Below are 24,204 nucleotides of genomic sequence, written 5' to 3'. Positions count from 1 at the left end.
TGAATATCTTTTACTGGGATTCTGCTCTCTCTGTCATCATTTATTCAATTGCTAAATTGTCAAAATTCAAGATGATTTAGTATTTTACCTTAATGGCAGTTTAATTAATCAGAATGATTCCATACGTCCTTTATAAAATTGAGCCCAGATGGGGGAGAGGATGGGGTCTTTTTACCCCAGTAGGCGGGTAAGATGGTCTCTATGAATAATTTTACATTTTGTTCTATATCAACTAAGTAAGCAAATGTTTCTATTTCCTATAATAACACATTGGCTGATGCATCATCATCATCCTGCACATGCTAAACCTATATATTTAAATATGTTACACTTTAAATGTAATGCACATACATGCTTTAATTGTTTTTTTACAATATCTTCTAGTTGAATATAACTTTAATGCTAATAAAATAAATTATGGTGTAGGAAAATGGAAAATTACATAAATGATTTATAATTTTCATCTTGCACAATATGTTGCACAAGCTTGCACGTACAGTACTCGTACGGAAAATGTAAATTCGAGGAGTATATTCCAATGTATTTCAAAAGCACATAATAATACAACAACGTTGACCATAGTGCTGCACACACAGCGTACAAACGTGTTATTGTACTTTACATTTGACGCTGTTGTACACATTGCATTTTGACTTGAATTGACCAGCGAAACGAACGCCATTTGGAATTCCCCCTCTGTGACCCTCAGGAACAAACCATTATTATCGAAAACAGGTGTGACGCTGCTACACTAGCACCTAAATTGTGGTGTTAACCGGGATACCGTGTTTTACATACACACCGTTGGAAAATACAAAAGCCTAAATAGTTTTTCCAAATGCCTGGATTCGACACATTCTTGCTAGTTGTTTGTTTTGTGTGCGATGAGCGGATCGACGCCCCCGTCGGTCACGTGAGCAGTGGATCGCCCCGGTCTCGCAGCTCAGCGCGTTTGCTCGCGTCGGCCAGTGTGTTTGGTTCACCGTAGCGCTGATCTCAACCGACGGTAAACGAACATGTCTGTGGCTTTCGCACAGCACCGGCAGCGCGCCAAGGGCGATATAACGCCTGCCGGGATACAAAAGGTAATTTTCATGTAATCATTAATCAAGCGGAGCTGAGTTGCGCGTGCAGGAACGGTTAGTGGGCTCGGCTAGTTAGCCGTCACATCTCTCCCGCCAACACTCCCACAACACCGTCAACAAAACATTCAGAGACGCGTTTATCGTCGTGTTTTACCGCTCATACGAGTATGACGCAGAGCTGAAAATCTCGGATATTCATATAATATATTAATATCTGCTCAGCTCTGCTGTTTCTTTGTTAGCCGCTGCGCTCTCGACACTCGGATCATTCACAATAGCGGCTGTTGTGTAAGTTAACGTTACTAGCATCGCAGAGGACACGTTCAGTCGGGAAAAACTGTGCCGTCGACGTATTGTTGCTAATAACGTTACTTTACACCTGATTTGGTTTTTAGTCACATATCGTTTCACGCACGTAACGTTATGCTAATAGCCGAGTTCTCCGTCTCGATTACGCACGTCTGATTTGACCTGTCCACCTTTATTCTTCGGTTTTTCGTTATTCATGTCTGATTTGATCAGTGAAACCTTTATTTTGTTGATGTATGTTTTGCGGTTTTATTCAACACGTCTGATTTATCGATATTTGTGCTTCAGTTTTCATTAATCGGGTCTGATTTGGTCAGTGAAGATTTGTTATTCGGTTTTCTACTACTCATGTCTGATTTAAGTTGATCTGTTTTCCCTCGAGTATTTTTTTTAATTATTTTCATGTTTTATTACATTCGAAATTGGTGTTACATAAAATTTTCACAACAGAACAGCTGTATGATATTTTTTTTTATATTATAAAGCACACAATTACACAGACAATGTAGCCAAGCGTTTGCTTCTTGTTTTGGTCTCTCTATGAGCTGCTCTCTCTAAATCTATGGTTTTCAGTCCTGAAGACTCATATCCACAGCATTCACACACTCCATTATCAGAAATATGATGATCTGAATCCGTATGCAATAAATACACATGCATGCATTAACATTTGTTTGCCCTTTTCTTTGTCTTTTGATGCAGACGTAATGTCATATTCATTAATTTGAGTCAGTTTAACTCTGAAATGGCGTGTAATTGTAGAGGAAATGATGTTGTGAGCAGCTCTGAAAGCATCGCACACACATTAGGTGTTTTTCCTCCTGTCTCCTGAAGCTGTGTTTAATGTTCGCTCAGTGTAACACGTTGAATTACTGTTTAGGATTATACATGTCGACTTTTTAGGCAGCAAAACATGTTTAGGTGTCATCCAGCGGCTCATGTAGCACATCTATTGAGCATAAAATGACTGCTGGATTTGTTGTGCTGGATCCTTTGATTTAGTAATACTCAGATGTTATAGCAAATTATTATGTGCAGGGATTTCCCACGTTATAAATGCAGAATTTACTGCACAAATGATTATAAACCATGATCAGTACGCTGTATCATGTGTCGGGCTGTGAAATTACCTTTGTCCTAATTTCTTAAACTTGTGGAGATAAACCCTTCATTTTCTAATTTTGACAGATTATGTAAAAACAGTTATTTTTGCATTTCCAAATGCATGTTAAACACAGAGATTGAATTAGCCTATACTTAATTAAATCACAGCTTTTTGTGATTTTATAAGGTCACGAAGCCATACCGTGCTTCTGATTTTAGTTTGTTTGACAGATACTTCGCCAAAGCAATGGCACACAACGTTTGATAACTTGTTATTATGAAAAATATTTTAAAAAGTCCCCCTGTAGTCAATCATTGTATCCCTTAATGAATTTACACATGATTAGTCATAAAGCATATTAAAAACACCACACAGACACATAAACAACATTAGAAACTTCAGGGGGACTTTAATGAATGCGAAACACTATATAGAGGACCAGCTAATGTAGAACTCCTTAGTTTTGCTTTTGATGTGATGATCTGTTACTCAGATCTGATTTGATCAGCTATTATTAGGCTTTTACTCATTTATTTTTTCTATCTTTAATAATGTTTAATTAACATTGTGACATTTCAAATGCAGTTACTGGATGAAAACAATCAGCTGATTCAGTGCATCATGGACTTCCAGAGTAAAGGGAAAACAGCTGAATGTTCACAGTAAGTTCTCGCACATCAAAGATTCACATGCACTTTATCTCTTTATATGTGTATGTTTTATTTTTGTATGAGCCTCAGGTAGCCTAAAGTCTTACACCAGACGTGATGCTACGACGTGATAAAAGGGATCTTTTCCCTGTTAATCAGAGTTACCATTTCATCGACATCATTCAAAGTCTGACTATGATAATCTCAGGTTCTGATTATGTGCTTTATTTAATGTTGAAAGTGTCTAATATCATTCTGCTTGACCTTTATAGCCATAGTGAAAGCGACGTTGAATATTAAAAAATGAGTGAAAGGAACCAAGAGCGTTCAAACTGTGAACTTACAAGTTCATTCTATGACCAAGACTGTTTCAGCCACTTCTGATTGGCTGTGGTTATAGTGATGCACCGATCATGATTTTTCATGGCTGATACCAATTTTTTTTTTTTTTACAAGCAAACTGGCCGATTCCGATACCGATTTCTGTTGTTATGATGATGTATGAGTATGATTTGATTTGATGAGTATTTGAAACAAGATGTTTATTTGGTATTTAATTTAACAGGCCAAACTGGCCTTTGGCTATTAAAAACAATAACTGTAATCATCTGAAATTAACGGCAGTAACTGTGCATCATTACATTCAATGTAATTTAAGGTGAAATAAAAATGATCATCCTATACAGAACTGACGTTTACTTCTAGCTGTTCAAAAGTGCATGCAACAGGGTTCCCACGGGTCCTTGAAATCCTTGAAAGTTTTTGAATCTGAAAAAATGTTTTCAAGGCCCTGGAAAGTTTTTGAAAATAAACATAAATAGAGACAGGTGCTTGAAAGTGCTTGAATTTATTTTGTGCAAGAAGTTTTCTGGAAATAATTCCATATTCACTCCAGTCCCCTAATGTGTTATTTTGCCAACACTTAATGGCCTTTGCATACTAGCTTGCTTGATTTGCACTAGTTACGCGCATATACGCGATACGTTACCAGGGTTTTTCCTGCATAGAGAATTATGAGGCGGCCGCCTTCGTCTCTCGACAATAAAAAATAACTAGGGAATCACCGAAAACGTGAGGATGATTCTGTTTTATTTCATTTAAAGTAAATGGTGATTGATAGCCTATGGTTGATAATAATATAGTCCTACCTAATGTACTGACGGTAACAATGTAGCGCTGTTGAGGCTCGCGCAGTTATTTATAACATATTATAGTTAAGAAACAATATATAGCCTAGGCTACACGCGACCAGAGAGCTGTTTGCCTGAATGCCATCAAGATTGAAACCGAGACTGATTTCATAACAGTTCAATAAACAAATAGTTAAAATTAAGTCACTTACATTTTAGACGCAATGACTGTTTTTGTTCTGTTTCAGCAGCGAAAATAGTCCCAAACAAAGATCACCGCAGAACCAGTGCGCATGGCATGCAGCAGTTGTTTCATTACTGAATGATTCAGCGTTTTGAAAGAATCGGTTGAGTCAAAGATTCAATTACCCATTCATAAACTGCCTCATTCTGAATAAATCAGCCTTTTGAACGAATCGTTTGAATGAATGACTCACTGACTCGCTCATTAAGACGGTCGCCTGCCGCCTCCTACTGGCGGTTTAGTTTTATAAAGTATCATTCTTTTCAACATTCCTTATTTGTATATTCAAAAATATTTAAAAGAATCTAAATTAATACAGTTATTATTTTTCAATGTAAATTATTTAATTGAATTGGTAACAGCCTAGTGTCTTATTATATTATTTGATCAAATTTAAGAATTTGAAATGAAAGATGGAGCATACATTTAATAAAATTAGGGGAAAATGCCCTTTATAAAAGGTACAAAAAAGTAGTGTATTCAAACAGTAATGTAATGAAAGATTGAAACAACAATGAAATTAAACAATTTAAGTTTGAAGGGAGTAAAGCCTCTGTTTAGGCTATTAAGGAATTATGTAATTTTGCCAAAAGAAGAACTTTTATTTTAAATAAATGTTCATTTTAAATCAGCCTACTTCAGTGTGATATGTTACCATACTATCATGCTTAACAGTGAGAATCTGAATAATTGTAATGTGATGATCAGATGCAGATATCTAAATCAAAGAATATAGGCGGTTTGCGGGTGGATTATCTATTTTTAACAGTGGATTTGGGTGACTCAAAGTGCACCAGATTAATGAATTTATCTTTAAAATGTACAAAATTTTCTTACGGGGGGGCATGCCCCCGTACCCCCCTAGAGGTAACAAGCTCAAACAATGTTGGAAACACAATAGGCTATGTGATGATCTACAAAACATACAATTTTTATTATCTTATTATTAAAATACATTAATAGGATTGTACCACCTCCGCCTCATTTTGAGCAAGGAAAAACCCTGAGTTATGTTAAGTGTTTCCCGCATGAGGTACTTGCCATTAAGGTCACGTGTGCATGAAACTATGATGGTAACTCATCGTTTGTTGTTGGACAAAACTAATGTGTCCCCGCATTAAGTCCTTGAATTTGAGGGTATTGGACCTGGAAAGTCCTTGAAAGGTCCTTGAATTTGAAGTCAACCAAGGTGTGGGAACCCTGATGCAACTTCTTCTTTACAAAAAGATCATCCAAGGTAACAACAACAACATATAGTATTAATAATAGAGGCTCTAGATAATAACAGGCTATAATCTGTAATTTTTGTTTGCCTGCTTTGCATTGTCAACAGATTTTTTGGTACTCATCATGTTCTTTTGGGTGATGAACTTTAAAATGTCTGGTCAAGTTTGTTGTGCCGAATGTCTTCGCTGTTGTTCCTCCGTGATTAACTTGTCCTTTGCAGTTTGCAATCTTCACGTCCTGCTCACAGATTTCGAAATGCTTCCACGCAAAAGACATGTTCGCGAATGGTTCCAATGTAACCGGAAAAATCATCCGAAAGAATACAAAAAACGACCGCACGTTAGAGGCCAAAACCGTCCGGTTCCGATTTATTTCAACCGGTGCATCCCTAGTTTTTGATTGATTTTGTGGCGTCTCGTCTGGTGTGTACAGACTAATTGCTTGTCGCTGGAATATTATCTCATCGCGTCTGGTTAGGACTCTGTGTTTGGTACAATAGTGTTCAAGCACAAATAATCTAGGATGCTGCATAATTCTTTTCCTGATTCAGTCCGTGATCAAAGTGTTTTTCTCGTTTCTCTTTTGACAGCTACCAACAGATGTTACACAGAAATCTGGTGTATCTGGCCACAATAGCAGACTCTAACCAGAACATGCAGTCTCTGCTTCCCGCGGTGAGTAGTTATTCTCCGTTTCACACACGCTGGCCACAATTATATTTCAATATTATTATATAAAATATCTCTGAAGTATATTACCAATTAATATTTGCATTTTTTAGCACACCAGGGTGACTAGGAACATCGAATTGTCCAGCCATGACTTTTTGTTTTTACAGGAGGAAGCTCCCTTACAAATTCCCTTAATCATTCATCACAGTGAGTAAAATGACAGAATATAGTTCTGATGCGCAGCAAAAGATTGTTAAGCTTCACAAAAAAGAAAGTAGCTGAAAGAAAATAGCTAAAGCATTGACAATCCACCATCAGGGCAATAATTAAGAAGTTCCAATCAACTAAAGACGTTATGAAAATGCCTGGAGGAGGACGTGTGTCTATATTGTATGAATGCACAGGGAGGAGGAGAATTTGAGTGGCCAAATAATCTCCAAGGATCCCAGATGGAGAATTGCAGAGATTAGTTGGGTTTTGGGGTCAGAAAGCCTAAAAAAAAAAAAAAATCAAACAACCCCTACATCCCCACATGGGAGGGTTTCAAGAAAACATCCTCCTCTCTCATCCAAAAACAAACTCCAGCATATTCAGCTGTCAGACACGACTGGGACTTAAAAGGGACCGGATTCTATGGTCAGATGGAACTAAAAAAAAGAGCTTTTTGCAGCAAACCCACCTGATGGCATTGGTGCAGACAGGGATAAAAAGTACCCCATGCCCACGATTAAATATACAGCTGGATCTTTAATGGCGTGGGCCTATTTTTTTGCTGGAGGTCCTGGACATCTTGTTCAGATACATGACATCATGGATTCTAGCAAATACCAACAGATAAAAAATCAACCTGATGGCCTCTGCTAGAAATCTTATAATGGGCCATGGTTGGATCTTCCATCAGGATAATGACCAAAACAAACATCAAAGTCATCACAAACATGTGTTCACTGCCCTCGTCTAATTTTTTCAACGCAATAACACATTCTGTGTGAACAGCATCTTAAGAGCGGTTAATTAGGCTCGCCATCATGTGGTCGAATCATTTTCTTCTCTTAACTGTTATACAGTGAGGAAAATAAGTATTTGAACACCCTGCTATTTTGCAAGTTCTCCCGCTTGGAAATCAAGGAGGGGTCTGAAATTGTCATCGTAGGTGCATGTCCACTGTGAGAGACATAATCTAAAAATAAAAATCCAGAAATCACAATATATGATTTTTTAACTATTTTTTTTGTATGATACAGCTGCAAATAAGTATTTGAACACCTGTCTATCAGCTAGAATTCTGACCCTCAAAGACCTGTTAGTCTGCCTTTAAAATGTCCACCTCCACTCCATTTATTATCCTAAATTAGATGCACCTGTTTGAGGTCGTTAGCTGCATAAAGACACCTGTCCACCCCATACAATCAGTAAGAATCCAACTACTAACATGGCCAAGACCAAAGAGCTGTCCAAAGACACTAGAGACAAAATTGTACACCTCCACAAGGCTGGAAAGGGCTACGGGGGAAATTGCCAAGCAGCTTGGTGAAAAAAGGTCCACTGTTGGAGCAATCATTAGAAAATGGAAGAAGCTAAACATGACTGTCAATCTCCCTCGGACTGGGGCTCCATGCAAGATCTCACCTCGTGGGGTCTCAATGATCCTAAGAAAGGTGAGAAATCAGCCCAGAAGTACACGGGAGGAGCTGGTCAATGACCTGAAAAGAGCTGGGACTACCGTTTCCAAGGTTACTGTTGGTAATACACTAAGACATCATGGTTTGAAATCATGCATGGCACGGAAGGTTCCCCTGCTTAAACCAGCACATGTCAAGGCCCGTCTTAAGTTTGCCAATGACCATTTGGATGATCCAGAGGAGTCATGGGAGAAAGTCATGTGGTCAGATGAGACCAAAATAGAACTTTATGGTCATAATTCCACTAAACGTGTTTGGAGGAAGAAGAATGATGAGTACAATCCCAAGAACACCATCCCTACTGTGAAGCATTGGGGTGGTAGCATCATGCTTTGGGGGTGTTTTTCTGCACATGGGACAGGGCGACTGCACTGTATTAAGGAGAGGATGACCGGGGCCGTGTATTGCGAGATTTTGGGGAACAACCTCCTTCCCTCAGTTAGAGCATTGAAGATGGGTCGAGGCTGAGTCTTCCAACATGACAATGACCCGAAGCACACAGCCAGGATAACCAAGGAGTGGCTCTGTAAGAAGCATATCCAGGTTCTGGTGTGGCCTAGCCAGTCTCCAGACCTAAACCCAATAGAGAATCTTTGGAGGGAGCTCAAACTCCATGTGTCTCAGCAACAGCCCAGAAACCTGACTGATCTAGAGAAGATCTGTGTGGAGGAGTGGGCCAAAATCCCTCCTGCAGTGTGTGCAAACCTGGTGAAAAACTACAGGAAATGTTTGACCTCTGTAATTGCAAACAAACGCTACTGTACCAAATATTAACATTGATTTTCTCAGGTGTTCAAATACTTATTTGCAGCTGTATCATACAAATAAATAGTTAAAAAAAATCATACATTGTGATTTCTGGATTTTTTTTTTTAGATTATGTCTCTCACAGTGGACATGCACCTACGATGACAATTTCAGACCCCTCCATGATTTCTAAGTGGGAGAACTTGCAAAATAGCAGGGTGTTCAAATACTTATTTTCCTCACTGTAATTGCCGTATTGTCAACATGCCTAATTGTAATGTTCGCTAACATTTTTATTCAAAACCGTGATTTCTCGATTTAAAAATAAAAAAATCGTGGCAAAACATTAAACATTAAATCGGAAAAATCGCCCATCCTCAGGTGCATTAGGGGTATATGTGCTCCAGAGTGGACATCAGTGGTTGAGTAAGTGTCTTTCTGTGTTTCTCTATAGCCGCCCACTCAGAACATGCCCATGAATCAAAGTGGCGCGACTCCTCAGCTCCCCCATGGTCACAGTATGCCCCCCGAGGGGCCGCCCGCCCCACACATGCAGAGCCAGATGAACGGACAGATACCAGGTAAATTCAGACACCAAACCTTTCCAGTGCACTCACTGTCAAACTCCCAGAAAGAAGCGTTTAATCAGCCTAAATTCAGAGAAGAACTGTGGCAACTTGTTTGGGAGTATCTTAGGACACACTACAGTACTGTGAAAAGTTTTAGACCGTTTTGAAAAATGCTATTTTACGCAAGTTTGTATGTTTTCAAAAGAAATTCCATGAATAGTTTTAGTAATAGTGTCATGAACAGTATCAATTAAATTCTATTATCCAGGCTACATTTTTGGGATTTCAACTTACGGTTTTGGTTTTCATGCAGTTTTAGAGTTCATATTATTAAGGGTGCTCAGATCAGGGTTTTCTGATCCGATTTCCAATCACTAGAAGCAATATTGTCTGATACGATCACTGATACGGATCACCGAAATAAATAAGCCAACTATTCTTGACAAAAATGTGTTTTAAGCATAAAAAAAGAGATGTGAAAGTATCATGAATGGACAAATCAATATATATATATTGGCATGCAACATCTTCCAATCCCTCTCTTAGAAGAGATCAGGATAAGCTTAGCGCTTAATAAATATAGCATTGAAATAAAAGTTAAATAATTAATAAAAATGAAAAAACAACAGTCCATCAGCAAAAAAATAATCAAATGTAAAACAACTGCAAAGTCTTCACTTTATAAATTAAATATAGATTAATCCTACTAAATCTATTAAAGAGCAGTGAGTGCTTTTCTCTGTCTTTTGTTATTTGATTAACATTAATGACACAGACGGCAGCAGGAATATTAGGCTGCTGTCACTTTAAGACCGAATGCACTAGGGCTGTCATGAGACGCTTATCTCACGAGACGAGATGAGACACGAGATTGGGTTCACGAGAGCGAGACAAGATTTTTGCACAGTATAAAAATCCTCAATGACAAAATTCATGACTGGAAAAATAGTCTGCAGGTGTATTTTGAAGTGTTTCAACTAATAATCTTGTAATGAATGTCATTTCAGTTCTACTTTGAGTATGAATTGTCAAATGCAGTGAAAACAACAGTTTACAAGCACTGTAGGTTTTGCCACAAACTCAATTGACTGGCTTTTCTCCTGTATGATTTCACTTGAGTCTCTTCAGACCTTACTGTACATTTCAGGCATGAAAACTCCTCACCTTTCGTCGAAATTCGCCGTTTTAAAACCAAAATAGGTCACCTACGTGATTTGTGCAGATCCGATGAGAAAATATTTATTGGGGGGGTCGTGGCCAGCATTTACCCACTATATCTCTATAGTTACCATAAACTTCGCAGCTTTAGAAAACCAATCATCATTCCTAATGCCGAAACCTGACAGCCAATCCTAGTCAGAGTAGGGCAGAATTGTTTTCAAAGTCTTTTACACCGCGAGTCTGACAACTGGGCACACTGCCGAACAAAGAACCGCACGTCGGAAAGCAAGGCTGAGGTAAGTTAGCTTACAATGTTAACTGTCCTGTCAGATACAGACAGCGATGTTGCCAATGTCATTATTTTTAATTTTGACATAGAAGAGGGCGGGATAATATCGCGAGCGGGCGCGGGCGCCGTGAGCGCTGAGCGAGCAGGAACGAGTAGCGAGTTGTCGTCGAAAAAGATGGATAACGCAAAAAAGCTGTCGGGTGCTAAAAATAGAAAAAGAAAGAGGGGAAAGGAGATGGCATGTCAACTGATGCGACAGCAGCTAAATAAGTGGATGGTGAAAGGCTACAGGTAGGATTTTGTTTTGTGTGACGTCCAGGCATGTAGGCTAATGCCATCGGGACTACCGGGAGATTCCCGGTGGGCCGGCGTGCTTTTTGGGCCGATACATCTCATACTTTTTTGTTTTGTTTTTTGTCTTAACGGCCCAAAAATCGTACATCGGCGGCCCATTCGTTTCATTTTGCTTAATTGGCGGCGCTGGGTTATTGTGTAATTAGTGTGTAATGCATTGGTCAAAAAAAAAAGTCAGCGTTAGTGTTTTTTCTGACACCCCATGAAACACATAGCCTAGATCAGCGGCCCATTGGTTATTTTCTTGCTTGACACTGGGCTAGCCCAATCACACTTCTAATGTGAAGTATAGAAATATTCTCTTTCAAGTATAGAAATTAGTACAAAACTAATTATGAAAGTTTCCTTTATTTTTCAGTGCATTTGTTTTACAATATGGCTATTACTATCATGGGATTAATATTATAACTATTATTATGTAGTAGTAATGTAGACAGACACTGTAACTAAAAGAGTTTTGAATTTTTCTTTGTTTAATTTGCACCAGATTGATGAATTTAACATTAAAAAGCACAACATTTTCTTACGGGGGAGCATGCCCCCGAACCCCCCTAGAGGGAACAGAGGTCCACTCACCACAGTGATCCAAAAATCCTGTGAGAAACATATATATATATATATATATATATATATATATATATATATATATATATATATATATATATATATATATATATATATATATATTAAAAAAAAGTTGATTGGATTGGATTTTTTTGATGCCGCATCCTTCTCACCTTTTTTACCCCTGACCTGTTTTCATGCCTGACATTTACTGTACAAGCTTCCAGAGCTTCTGGTTGAGGCTGTGTGTGACTTCATGATTAAACTAATTTCCACAAATTGAACATGGCAATAAAAACAGTGTAAATAACTAAATTAAATGTTTTCTCTTAGTCTTATTAAGTGCAAACAATAAAATTTAAATGCAACCATAATCAAAGTTCTATAATCAAATACTATAGCGCGCAGACTCTTTATAATTGTTGTGAAATTGCTGTTTTATTTTGCAGTTATAGTGTTAAGGTGGCGAGTTCGGAAAAAGGCTGTGTAGAGAGAAATGAGCGAGTGAGTTGGACTGGTGCGTTTGTGTACAGTTGTTCTTGCATTCTGATTAAAAGTTCAGAAACGGAGCCTCCCTTGTCTGTCGTTCTTCAGACATTACAGTACTCTCTCAATATTCAAAGTGCTATACGCAGAGTTACAACTACACAGTCCAGAGATAGGTTTGATTTTGGGAGACAGGCTATTGTATGCAGCCTAATTTGCGCGCATCAGGGAGCTTGTGTCTCACTTTTGGATTTGCGATTGAATGTACTCTGTGTAAAAGGAGCAGCGGTGCTGAGCGTGCATTTTACAAGATAAGACATTTATCAAACGCTCAGGCTCTGTTGCGCAACGAATCATCCGCCATCGTTGCGCGATCAGTGAACCGTGATTCCTGCTTCACTGTGTGCGACACGCGACTGCAACTCGTGCTGGATGAGCAGAGTAGATGTTTACAATAGTTTACAATGATTTTTATTTTTATAAAAACAGCAAAACTACAGTGAAGGTGGTGCCGCGGTGGGCGTCGTATTGTAATATGAATGTAGCGGTAGCATGTTCCATGCTAATTTGACCCTCTCGCTTCATCATGAAGAAATGATGAGACAGCTTTTCACTCAACGAGAAATCTCGTCTCATTTTAGTCTCGCGAGATCTCGTGGCACCCCTAAAATGCATGTGTAGGAGATACACAACTATACACAATACATAGTTGCATTTTTGAATTGCGATATATTGTGACACCCCTAGTCTCTTCATATAACCCCAGACTTGGTGATGGTAAGATCAGAATGTTTGAAAATCTAAAATTTAACTGGAACACTGAAGCAAAAGATATAAATAACCATCTTAAAAACAAGGGTTTTTGTGATGCATCTAATGTGTATGTATCTTCTTGTTGGTGGCTTTGAGTAATGTTCTTATGATTTTTGGATTGTTAAAGGGTTGTGTTTTGGTTGTATTTTCACATTAAATGTTATTAATCTCGGTCTGCTTCTGCAGGTCCGAACCACATGTCCATACAGGGCCCCGGACCCAACCAGACGCCCAGCATACCCAGTGGCACCATGAACATGCCGGCCAGCAGCCATGGCTCCATGGGGGCGTATAACCACGCAGTGCCCTCCTCACAGGGCTTGCAGTCACAGGGGCAAATGAACATGAGCCAGGGGCAGCCCATGGGTAATTACGGCCCTCGGCCCAACATGAACATGCAGCCCAATCAGGGTACATCTGCTCTCTAGTCACTGTCTTATGTAAAAAAAAAATATATATATAGATTTTAAATAATAATGTCAATCATCATTAAAAAAACTTTCACTTTTAAGTGTTTCGGCTTATTTTTTGCTCTAGGGCCCATAATGCACCAGCAGGCTCCTTCCCAACAGTACAACATGCCTCCTTCTGGTGGAGGTGGGCAGCATTACCAGGGGCAGCAGAACCCCATGGGCATGATGGGACAAGGCAATCACGTGATGGGGCAGAGGCCCATGCCCCCCTACAGGCCGCCACATCAAGGTATGCTCAGGTTGTTTTCTTTAAGTATCATGTGAAGGAGGTATTACTCATCATCGCCGGTTGTCTTTAAGAGGACCTATTATGCTTTTGTCCATGTTCAACTTTCTTTAGAGTATAATGTTGCTGTTTGAGCATCAAAAAGCTCTGCAAAGTTCCAAAGTCCCTCCAGCGGGAGTTATTCTCTTTACCAGTGACACTGTTTCTGAACTCCCTGAAACGCCTTCATCGTAGTCTTGAGTTTTCCTTCGGTAACGAACATGTTACAATATTCCTCGATTAAATAATTCATACGCAGAATAAAGGGGCGGGGCCTGGTTGAATTAGTTAGTAGTGTGTTGAAACTGGCGGTTATGGTAAGGGGCGGGACATTTCGCAAACGCTCGAAGTGCTTGGCCAATCACAACACACTGATCCAGCCGACCAATCAGAGCACATTGTGCTTTTCAGAAGGAGGGGCTTCATAGAGACAGGAACTAAACAGAGCGTTACTGACAGACTGGGAAGAGAGGAGCCGCAACAATGGGGAAAATAAGGTGTTTTTTGAACATTCAAGCACGAAAATCTGGACTTTGTTTTTGGGCTCTACTAGAACAGACTTCAAAAGAAGGGCACAATAGGTCCTCTTTAATGGTGTCTGTGTGTGTATTTTTAGGACCTCCTCAGCAATATGCTGGTCAAGAGGAATACTACACGGAGCAATACAGTCATGGAGGACAGGGAGCACCAGAGGGTAGGATGCATTGACTTGCAACCTGCTATTTTTTGTCCGTTTTAATGTTTGTCCTAATTTAGATCTGTAGTTAGTGCAGTAAATGTTTGTTTACTCAAAGGCGAATCTTGAAGTAGGGGGTTGAACGACTTTGAACGATTTTTTTAAGTCGACATTTATGTGATGAAAGTCGACTAGTCGCTGATGACGTCAGTAATGAACAGATAAGCCTGAACCTCGAGCTGCGACTGAACGCGGGTTGTCTTGTGTACAGCTATTGCATATTGAAACAGCGCTGCCTATAAGGTTATTGCTCCTACATAAGTTATAGCTCCTACACTATTATTTTGTCTATGGGTAGTTATATTTCTGTTTCTAAGCATTCATTGATAAATCACAGAACATCATTGACAGTAAGTTTCTGCGCTACTGAATATTTCTGTGCACGTGGTGTGTGAGCTACTGTCTGTATGTGTGTGCGTTACAGTGCAGCAGCGCATTAGTTTAGAACGGTGATTAACTTATGTGTACAATTAGCGGTTTAAAACGTGCATTCACCCGATCAGTTTTGAGAATTCAGGCGGTTATCAAACATATCTTGTGGAGCGCTTGGAGTATCCATATATTTTGTAATTTTAACTGTTGGAAATGGAGTGTAAAAGTGGGTGTCAAAGATTTCTTATCCTGCTGCGCCCTCTATAGGCCATGATCAGCGACTAGTTGACATCAAGCTTAAAGGGTCATGGCAGAGCATTAAAGTCGACAAGTCTATGCAACCCCAACCTTGAAAGCCCATCATCCTTGCTTTTTTAAAACCCGAGTTTTTCCACTCCAAAATCAAACCAAAGAAATAACAAATATATTTTGCTCAAAAGAAAGTTGAAATGTGCTTAAATATCATGAAAATCTTGTGTATACTAGGGCTGGGTTGACAAGATTGATGAATCGTTTTCAATCTTTTGATGAACTGATATTGATTCTTATATCCCAAGATCAATCTTTGATCTTCAGTTAAGATGAATGTGTCTGCCATCCAATAATTACAGTAAGCTTTGTGCTTTGTTGCTTTTGATAAAAAAAAACAAAAAAAAAACATAGCTTTTTGTGCACTTCCCTCCCCCCTCCCAGCCTGAATGTTGTAGTGTTGGAGGGTGAACAGTTGTACGTGATGTGCTGGAGTTCCTGGAAACACAGTTCATGTTGCTTAGCGGATAGCCTTCATAAAGTATTTGTTAATTGCCTGGTCTTTTTTTCTGTAGGAAATGCACAGTATGGTCAGCAGCAAGAGGCGTATCAGCAGGGTCCACCGCAGCAGCAGGGTTACCCACCGCAGCAGCAGTACACCGGACAGCAGGGATACCCCGGACAACAGCAGGCCTATGGTAGGAATGATATCATCACACAGGGTTCCCACGGGTCATGGAATTTCTGGAATGTCATGGAATTTTTAAAGGTCTATTCCAGACATTGAAAGTCAGGGAATTTTATATAGTTTTTGTCCAAATCGTGGAAAATCAGGGAATTTAGTTTGTTGCTTTAAATTTTAGTTTCCATTTATCAAAATGTAATTTTTCTAAACCGAATTTTTTTATCGCGCTGTTTCACACATCTTTCTACGGAGCCCCTGAGGGGACCTTTGCAAAAAAATAATAATACGGACTTTTCGCGTGCACACGCGTTACAATTTCCGGTTTGGTTATAGTGTCATTACTACAAATGTGGGAAAAGGGATGAGATGAGTGTGTGCTTGGAGCATGCCTCCAGAGATTTGTCTTCTTATAGGGAGGTTGTTTGTGGACTGTGCTTTACTGTAAGAAAAAAAGCATGAATATCACATAAATGAATATCAGGTCCCACATCATTGATTACATAATCCAAGAGTAGCCTATTTCTTTTCGTTTTGAATTGTTTCGTTTAAAGACATTCCAAGCTATCTTCAGATGTATTTCTCATGTATGTGAGGCATACACAGAGTTTCGGTTAATTTATGATGAGATGTGCTCCAATTCACGTGCAATGCAAGTGACCGCGGCGCGCCTCCATGATTATGTTGTCTGCTATATATTTGCTTCTCATTTATTAAATACATGCCTAAAATTAAGATACAATTTATACAAAACAAATTTACTTTAAAGAAAGGCTTTCTACAAAACAAAACAGCTCGGTGCTCCGCAAAACAGCAGCCTGTTTTGCCGTTCATTTTAGGTCATGGAAATTCATCTTTTTAGTCAGTGAAAGTCAGGGAAAAGTCAGGGAATTTGACATTTGGTTTAGAGTGGGAACCCTGATTAAGTCTGGGGTAGGGTCTTCTTGCTGGGTCTTAAACAAATGTCCTGCTTTTTTTCATTCACACAATAACATCCCTGAATGAACAAATCAAACTAAAGTAATTGAAATAGCTTAACACAAAAAAATGTGGTTTCCCGAAAACCAACTGAAAATGCAACTTGTAATGACTTCTACAGTCTCAAAATAAATAGAATGGTCCAAAAAGTTAAGAGAAGATCTGATTGGCCCTTACAAACAAACAAGGAACCGGAGACAAAAAGATGGCGGAGGAACTAAATCTCTCTAGAGAAACCGTTGGAAGCATAGTTTGCAAGTTCAAAGTTAAAGGAACAGTGGTTACACTACCTGGACGGGGCAGAAAAAGTCAGCTATCAACGGCTGCAAACAGATTTCTGAGAAGGCAAGTTTGGAAAATCCCTCGAGTGACTGCAAAAGACCTGCAGGAAGACTTGGTGGCAACAACAGGCACTGAGGTTTCAGCTTGCACAGTAAAGCTCGTACTAAACGCATGCCAAAACTCTTAAGATGTACACCACTACTGACCCAAAAGCACAAGAAAAGTCGGCTCCAATATGCTTATTCATATAAATAAGCCAAAAAAGTTTTGGGATTCTGTTCTGTGGAGCAAAGAAACAAAACTGGAACTTTTTGGCCCTATGGATCAGCGGTATGTCTGGAGGAAGAAGAATGAAGCATTTGCTGTAAAGAACACTCTGTCTACAGTTAATCATGGTGTTTGTGATGCTCTGGGGCTGCTTTATATCATCTGGCTCTGGAAACCTGCAGCGTGTGGAACAGGCATGGAAATTAACTTTTTTGTCCACCGGCCACTGTGGCTGGTGGATTTCAAAATCTACCAGCCACTCAATGTTTTTACCAGCCACTTTCTTATTTTTAACCGACAATGTTAAAAATGAAAATTCTGTCATCATATACTCACCCTCATGTTGTTTCAAACCTGTATGAATTTCTTTCTTCTGCTGAACAGAAAGGAAGATATTTAGAAGAATGTCAGTAACCAGACAGTTTCTGGTCTCATTGACTTCCATAGTAGGAAAAATATATACCATGGAAGTCAATGAGACCAGAAACTGTCTGGTTACTGACATTCTTCTAAATATCTTTCTTTCTGTTCAGCAGAAGAAAGAAATTCATACAGGTTTGAAACAATGAGGGTGAATATATGATGACAGAATTTTCATTTTAAAGTGGAGTATCCCTTTAAGCAGTTTATTTAATCTCAAGTCTCAATGAAATACTGACATTTTCTATTTCTCTCTTATACACTCTTTCTCTCTTATATATATATATATATATTTCTCTTTTTGACCTGGATGTGGCATTTGGATGATTCGTGGTATTTTATGGCTTCCAGTTTTACGTTTTTAGTCCCAACAATGAAACTATTAGGCCCTGTTTACACGAGAACGCTCTCGGGTGAAAACGTAAAAATATTTTATCAGATGTGCCTTTCGTTTAGACGGCGACGGCGTTTTTGGGGCTTAAAAACGCAAAAAAGTGAGAGTGTGACCCTTCAGAGTGGAAATCTTAAAAATGCTCCACCGTCGCGTTCGCGAATAGCGCGTCAGGCGCGAGTGATTTCAATGTTAAGTTAATGCAAAGATGTTTTCTCTGCAGACCTCTTAACCAGCTCGTAACGCCACAATTTATTTATTTTTTTTTTTTTTGAAAGTGTGCCTCCTCTAAAAGTGTCCGCCGTCTGTGTGAAACAGTATGCTATTTTTATTTACCCGCCACGGTGGCCGGTAGGTGAAGCGAGTTTACCCGCCACAACACAAAATCACCCGCATTTGGCTGGTGGCGGGTGCTAGTTTCCATCCCTGGTGTGGAAGGCAAGATGAAAAGAAAATAGAGTAGAATAGAAGTAGAGTGTCTAAAGTAGACCATTAAAATATTGCATTACCAATAACTAGTAAGTTGAACAAATCATGAAGGTCAGCAATATGCTTAATCTATATTTAGTTTACATGCCTGGTAAGAATGCGGAGTATAAACTTCAACATTCATTTATTCCCATCAATGAAAACACTTCCTTTTATACCAACAGGTCCGTCTCAGGGCGCTCCAAGTCAGTACCCGAACTACCCCCAGAGCCAAGGGCAGCAGTATTCAGCCTACAGACCACCACAGCCTGGACCACCACAGGGACAGCCGCAGCGCCCCTATGCGTTTGACCAGGTGAGGAACCTCTCACAACGCTCATGTAGTCAGAGCATTTTTCCTAAAAATATACACTTGAGGGCAGTAGCACCAGTGCCGCTAAGTTCTACAGATGGCACCAGCACCTGAGGAAAAATGTATCAAAGTTGGTTTAATCATAAAATTACTATTGTTTCGCGTTAAAAAGTACAATTACTAACAATATTACATGTTTTTTTGTTTTTTACTGAAAATGTAACGGTAAACCAGTGAGCTTGAATTGATATGCAGATAGAATTAACTTTTATTAACAATAGTAATGTACAAAAAACAACATTTTTAAATATTCAGCTTTTATGTACCATTGTTGCTCTATAGTATCATAATGAAGTGACTGACAGCTTCAGTGATTATAAAATGAGTGCTCTTTAATAGTTTTGAAGTTTTTGTGATCCTACTTTTTCTATATATTAAGGATTGAAAATGGCTAATAAGTGCTCCTCTGCTGCCATCTACTAGTTAGAGTGGGCATTTCATGTTTTTTTCTTTTTTTTTTTGATTGCCACAAAGTGTTAGTTTTCCTACATCTTTAAACTTTTTACTGTAACTAGTTCCTGTAAATGTAATGCGATCATTGAGATTTAGTTTGATTTCTAACATTATTCTCTCAACAGACATTTACATCGATAGTCGTTATAATTTATTTGATTTTGGTGTACTGTGGAGTGGGTAAAACTGTTTTTAATGGCAGGCTAACAGATACCGTTGACTCGCGCTAGCCTAGCACCAGAGAACTATGCAACTGGAAAGACTGGATGAAAAATGTTGAAAACTGTCTCCACTGATAAATAACACACAGGCTAACTTGGAAATGAGGTCCGATGTCCAAAATCCTGAACCACCCCTTTAATATCACATGGATATTTAGAGCTTTGAAGTGCTGGAAAAAGTGTGAAGCACTTGAAAGTTCTTGAAAAGTGCTTGAATTTTACTCTCAAATGGTTGTATTGAAATGAATAATGTAAAAAAAAAAACTTTCGACTATTTCTGCCACAATACCACAGTTACAGTTAGGTTTGCTACATTAAAGCCAAGGTGAATGTGATTTGTGGATTGAAAAGTCTTTAACTTGTTTGTTCGTGGTACAGTGTTTCTTCTGGTTTCCACGTCAGCTCTGTTTGATCTGATATCTGTGGTTTATAACAGAATTCTGGACTGAATTTAATGCTTCTCACTTGATCTCGCCGCAGTGTTATTCATTTTGCGGCAAATCCAAACACTTTCTCACTGGATCTCCCAGCGCTGTGTAGTAACAGTGTCGTGTGATCGAGATCAAACCTGTTCTTAGCTCAAACGAGTAGCGTGATTTTCATTCTGCTTTCGTTTCATTTGCCATTTTATGTTTCTCATATGCAACCCGAAATGGCAGCTCTCATCAGTTGGTCAACGTGGCAATCGTAGTCTGGAGCCCTGACTTGAGATATTTGTTTATAAATACCCTGTTTAAATGAGAATTTACAGTGTGACTAATCTGGTGGCATCATGTTCACTAATTTAGTCATTATTTCTAGTTCTCTTTTGAATCATTTTTGTACTCATCTGTGATGACAACAACTCCTTTTCAAACATTTGTTTCTCACTGTCTTGGAATCCTTAAATATTTTGGATTAATTGAATCGTCTCATTTATGTCTTCAAAAGAAAAAGAAATAGAAACTAATGTTTTCAAGTGTAACACATGACTCTTTTCAGTAGGGATGTCCCGATCCGATCCACGGCATCGGTATCGTGCCGATACTGGCCCAAAATGCTAGATCGGATATCGGAGGGGAGAAAAAAAATTACCCGATACCTATGATCGATACCCATTAGGGGTGTAACGGTACGTATTCGTACTGAACGTACGTTCGGTGCATGGATTTACACAGAGAATACACGGTATAAAAATAAATAAATCTCGCGTGCACATTAATTAATGTAATACGGAACTAACGTTACTGTTAGATACGCGCATATGCGGGTTCTTTAGGGACACCTAATCTGTAGCCCGCCTCGCTTCAAACGCTCACTTTATCATTATACGCGCGCGGTGCGTCCTATTCGCTTTGGACGCGCGGATGGATTCAAACTGTTCAAGCATCGAACTAGACGCGATAGACGCAAATTTGACGCTCTATTCGCGTTTTGGTGTGAACGCAGAAAAATGAACAGGCTGCGATGTCAAGATTGCAATGCTGGAATGTGTGTGTGTGTGTGTGTGTGTGTGTCAGAGAGAGAGAGGCTGGGCGCGATCAAACAGTGGAAACATAAAAACATACTCCGTCATTTTCATACAGGACATCATTAAAACTGCAAAAAGTGTTTAGCCTACTTATATTTGTGTAAAACACAACATTGTGCTTTTGTCAAACTGTAAACTCTTGTCAAACTGTAACTGACACACACACACACACACACAAACACACACACACACAGTTTTAAAGCAAAAATTATCTCATCTTTTGGACATTCATCATTGCATTGGTTTTCATTTCTTGTCCTAAATTAGAGCACTAATCTGTTTATTTTTAAGTTACACATTCTACATTGAATGAAAAAGAAAAGTTTTTAAAAGTAGTATTATTTTATACAGAAATACATTATAATTCAGATGAGAATAAAGTTAGAGTTAATTAAAATTTTAAGGAAACAAATATATTGATCTGAAATATAGCAAATTAATTTAAATTCATTCAGGTTGCCAAACATATCTCGAGGTCTTTTGAATAAAGGCTGGCAGTCTTTCATTTTCAACTGTTGTTGTGGACTATATACTGGAGAAGTATTTGTTCTCCATTTGAGTGAGATGTTTTTATGTGGCTAATTGAGCAAAGTGCTTCCATTATATTTTATTATTATTAGTATTAGTTCAAGAATAAAATAAAAATATCGGATTGATATCGGTATCGGCAAATAGCCAAAGCTGCGGCATCGGTATCGGTATCAGAAGTGAAAAAGTGGTATCGGGACATCCCTACTTTTCAGTAAAACAATGCCAATTGTCTTGCTAGCTGTGTTGCTTCACCTTGTGCCTTTCCTTACAGGGGCAGTATGGCAACTACCAGCAGTAGATGATGAGGATTTGACTTCCTGCCCTTGCGTCTCCCATTTAGAGCTGTGTGTGATCTGGTGAAGGGCTACTGCGCTCTCAAGATCTCTATACATCACCTATGAAGAGATGAATCTTCCCCGCTAATGTAGACTGAACTCTTCATTCGGCCACAAGCATTTGAACAAACTGAACAGTGATTTGCTCGATATCAGCACAGGTGATCTAATTGTGAAACGCCACAAAACTCAATTGACAAAAAAAGAGAAAACGTTCATATTTTCAGAATTTCCTGTCAACTCTTATGTGCATTTTTAGGTTTAACAGAGAAGCAATTTCATAGCAGCAATGCCTTAAGTGAAACAGCTGCCTTATTTACAGCAACTTACAAAATCAGTGAAAATACATAAACATACACACACAGCAATGTTCATAAGCTATGGAACGTGTTTTGTTTTTATAATAAAATTCATTGTGTGTTGTTGTTGTTTTCTTCTCCTCTCCCGCAAATGTCAGAGAAGCAATAATGCTGAGGTGCGAATGAAGGCTAGCGGAGAGGTGAAAATGGTTTTATATTTCAGGTTCAAAACTATGCTATGATGTATAAATGTATTTTATGCTTTATCAAATAGAGCTCAGATTGAGTCCAGGTGTTGAACAGTAGCTCAAAGTGTTGTCCCGTGTGCTTATTGACTGTATTGAATTTTTTTTTCTTGTTGTTTTTTTGTTTTTGGAGGTGGGATGTTCCATTTAAAATATGTATGTCTTGCTGAAATTTGATTAAAACGATCTGGTACTGTAGTGCTTTGTATTTAAGTCATGTTTGAATTATGGTGCAGGTTTTTTTTAGTTTTTTTTTATTAAGTGGACCTAAGAATCTCAATGAATTTGTCAAACTTGCTATCAAAGCAGCATTTGTCTTTTTAGGGTCTAGTATCTTGTAGGGTACCTGATTAGAGGTGGTTGCTAATGATGTTTTATCTTCAGTTAGCTTATAATTTGCATGTTTTTGCTTCTCCAGTTCAGTTTAAAGAGTGTGTAGAAGCTAAATCGAACATAATCAAGTATGGGCTACACACCTGTGAGATGTTAAAAAAAAAAAAAACATAGATAATGACTTAAACGCTGATATAATTGACATTTTACCGATATATAAAAATAGCACTTAATTCCAATGCAAACTGACATGCAAGTAAAACCAGAGAATATGCGCAGAGAGTAGTCCTGTAGCTCTTTAACTCTTATTGTTTCTTGAGTCTGAAGTGGATGTTGGTCAAGGAGAAGACATCAGAAAATGAGACGTTTCATAAATTATTCAGTAAAATAAATAATGTTGGCCGTTGCGCATAGACCCAATGAAATCAAAATGAGAGCTTTATTGGTTTTAGCCTTGTGGTTATCTATATGCACTCCTAAACAATAACAAAATTTGCATTTACAAGATAAATGCATAATTTGTTCTCTTTTCCACAAATAATGTTAAACATTTTTGACTTATTCTGAACTTCAAAATATCAGATTTTCTGTCCAATCAAATGCTCTCTTGAAGCTAAAGTGTCCCGCCCCCTACATTGTAAAATCGCCTTTCTGATGTTATTGCTGAGTGAGAGAAACCAGCAAGCAATGTGCATTGGATGAGAAGAAAATGTCTTGATTATACCTGCTAAATTATATATTCCACCTGCCTCTGACTAAAGCTAGTCACTTGTTTACTACACTGCTCAAAAAATTAAGGGATCACTTAAATCACACATTGGATCTCAATGAACAAAATATTCAAGTTGAACACCTTTACTTGTGTACATTGTGTAATTCGTTGAGAACAAAATTATGTGACAATGGTCAATTAAAGACCAAGACAAAATTAACACATTGAGGGCTGGTTTCTATAATCACACCAAAAATCTAAGTAAAAAAAAAAATCGAAATTACAGGCTGATCCACCTTGCATGAAGACATCATGACATCAAAGACATCAGTGAACTGTTGCTGGCTGATAAAACAGGCAGTATGCTAACACTTGCACTCTCTACCAATTTTATCAGGGGTGCTGAGTTCAGTGCACTTACATACACTTTGGCAGAAGGGACAGGGCTCCACTCCATCCCCATGTATATTCCACCAGTACTCCCACAGGGACGGACGATGTTGCAGGCTCACGCACCTGGTCA

At 38.6% G+C, this 24,204-nt stretch overlaps 1 protein-coding gene across 4 annotated transcripts; it reads left to right on the top strand.

Annotated features, from left to right (window-relative positions):
* The first annotated feature begins 906 nt into the window (after nucleotides 1–906).
* ss18 (SS18 subunit of BAF chromatin remodeling complex) lies at nucleotides 907–22,834 on the top strand. 4 transcript variants are annotated; one of them, XM_081375368.1, is made up of 10 exons: nucleotides 911–1,085; nucleotides 3,085–3,161; nucleotides 6,340–6,424; nucleotides 9,305–9,431; nucleotides 13,273–13,452; nucleotides 13,624–13,788; nucleotides 14,441–14,518; nucleotides 15,757–15,879; nucleotides 18,855–18,985; nucleotides 22,029–22,834. In XM_081375368.1, exons 1-10 carry the CDS (start codon nucleotides 1,017–1,019, stop codon nucleotides 22,053–22,055), a joined length of 1,062 nt encoding a protein of 353 aa, XP_081231494.1. In that variant the 5' UTR covers nucleotides 911–1,016; the 3' UTR covers nucleotides 22,056–22,834. The 4 variants fall into 4 exon arrangements, with proteins under 4 accessions (XP_081231495.1, XP_081231494.1, XP_081231493.1 ...); XM_081375367.1 differs by having other exon boundaries at nucleotides 912–1,085; nucleotides 13,273–13,497; XM_081375369.1 differs by lacking the exon at nucleotides 14,441–14,518 and having other exon boundaries at nucleotides 907–1,085; nucleotides 13,273–13,497.
* Nucleotides 22,835–24,204: the final 1,370 nt, after the last annotated feature.

Source organism: Scardinius erythrophthalmus, assembly GCF_964197995.2.
Source record: "Scardinius erythrophthalmus genome assembly, chromosome: 9".
Taxonomy (NCBI): domain Eukaryota; kingdom Metazoa; phylum Chordata; class Actinopteri; order Cypriniformes; family Leuciscidae; genus Scardinius; species Scardinius erythrophthalmus.
The sequence above is the reverse complement of the archived record's forward strand: the minus strand, read 5'-3'. Positions and strand labels throughout refer to the sequence as shown.

What these genes read in the sequence shown, in the direction of transcription:
- ss18 (XM_081375367.1), top strand. Translation starts at nt 1,017, where the DNA reads ATGTCTGTGGCTTTCGCACAGCACCGGCAGCGCGCCAAGGGCGATATA. An exon ending in TGCAGTCTCTGCTTCCCGCG is followed by an intron (nt 6,425 to 9,304) that starts GTGAGTAGTTAT and finishes GTTTCTCTATAG; the next exon opens with CCGCCCACTCAGAACATGCC. An exon ending in GCCCCTATGCGTTTGACCAG is followed by an intron (nt 18,986 to 22,028) that starts GTGAGGAACCTC and finishes CTTTCCTTACAG; the next exon opens with GGGCAGTATGGCAACTACCA.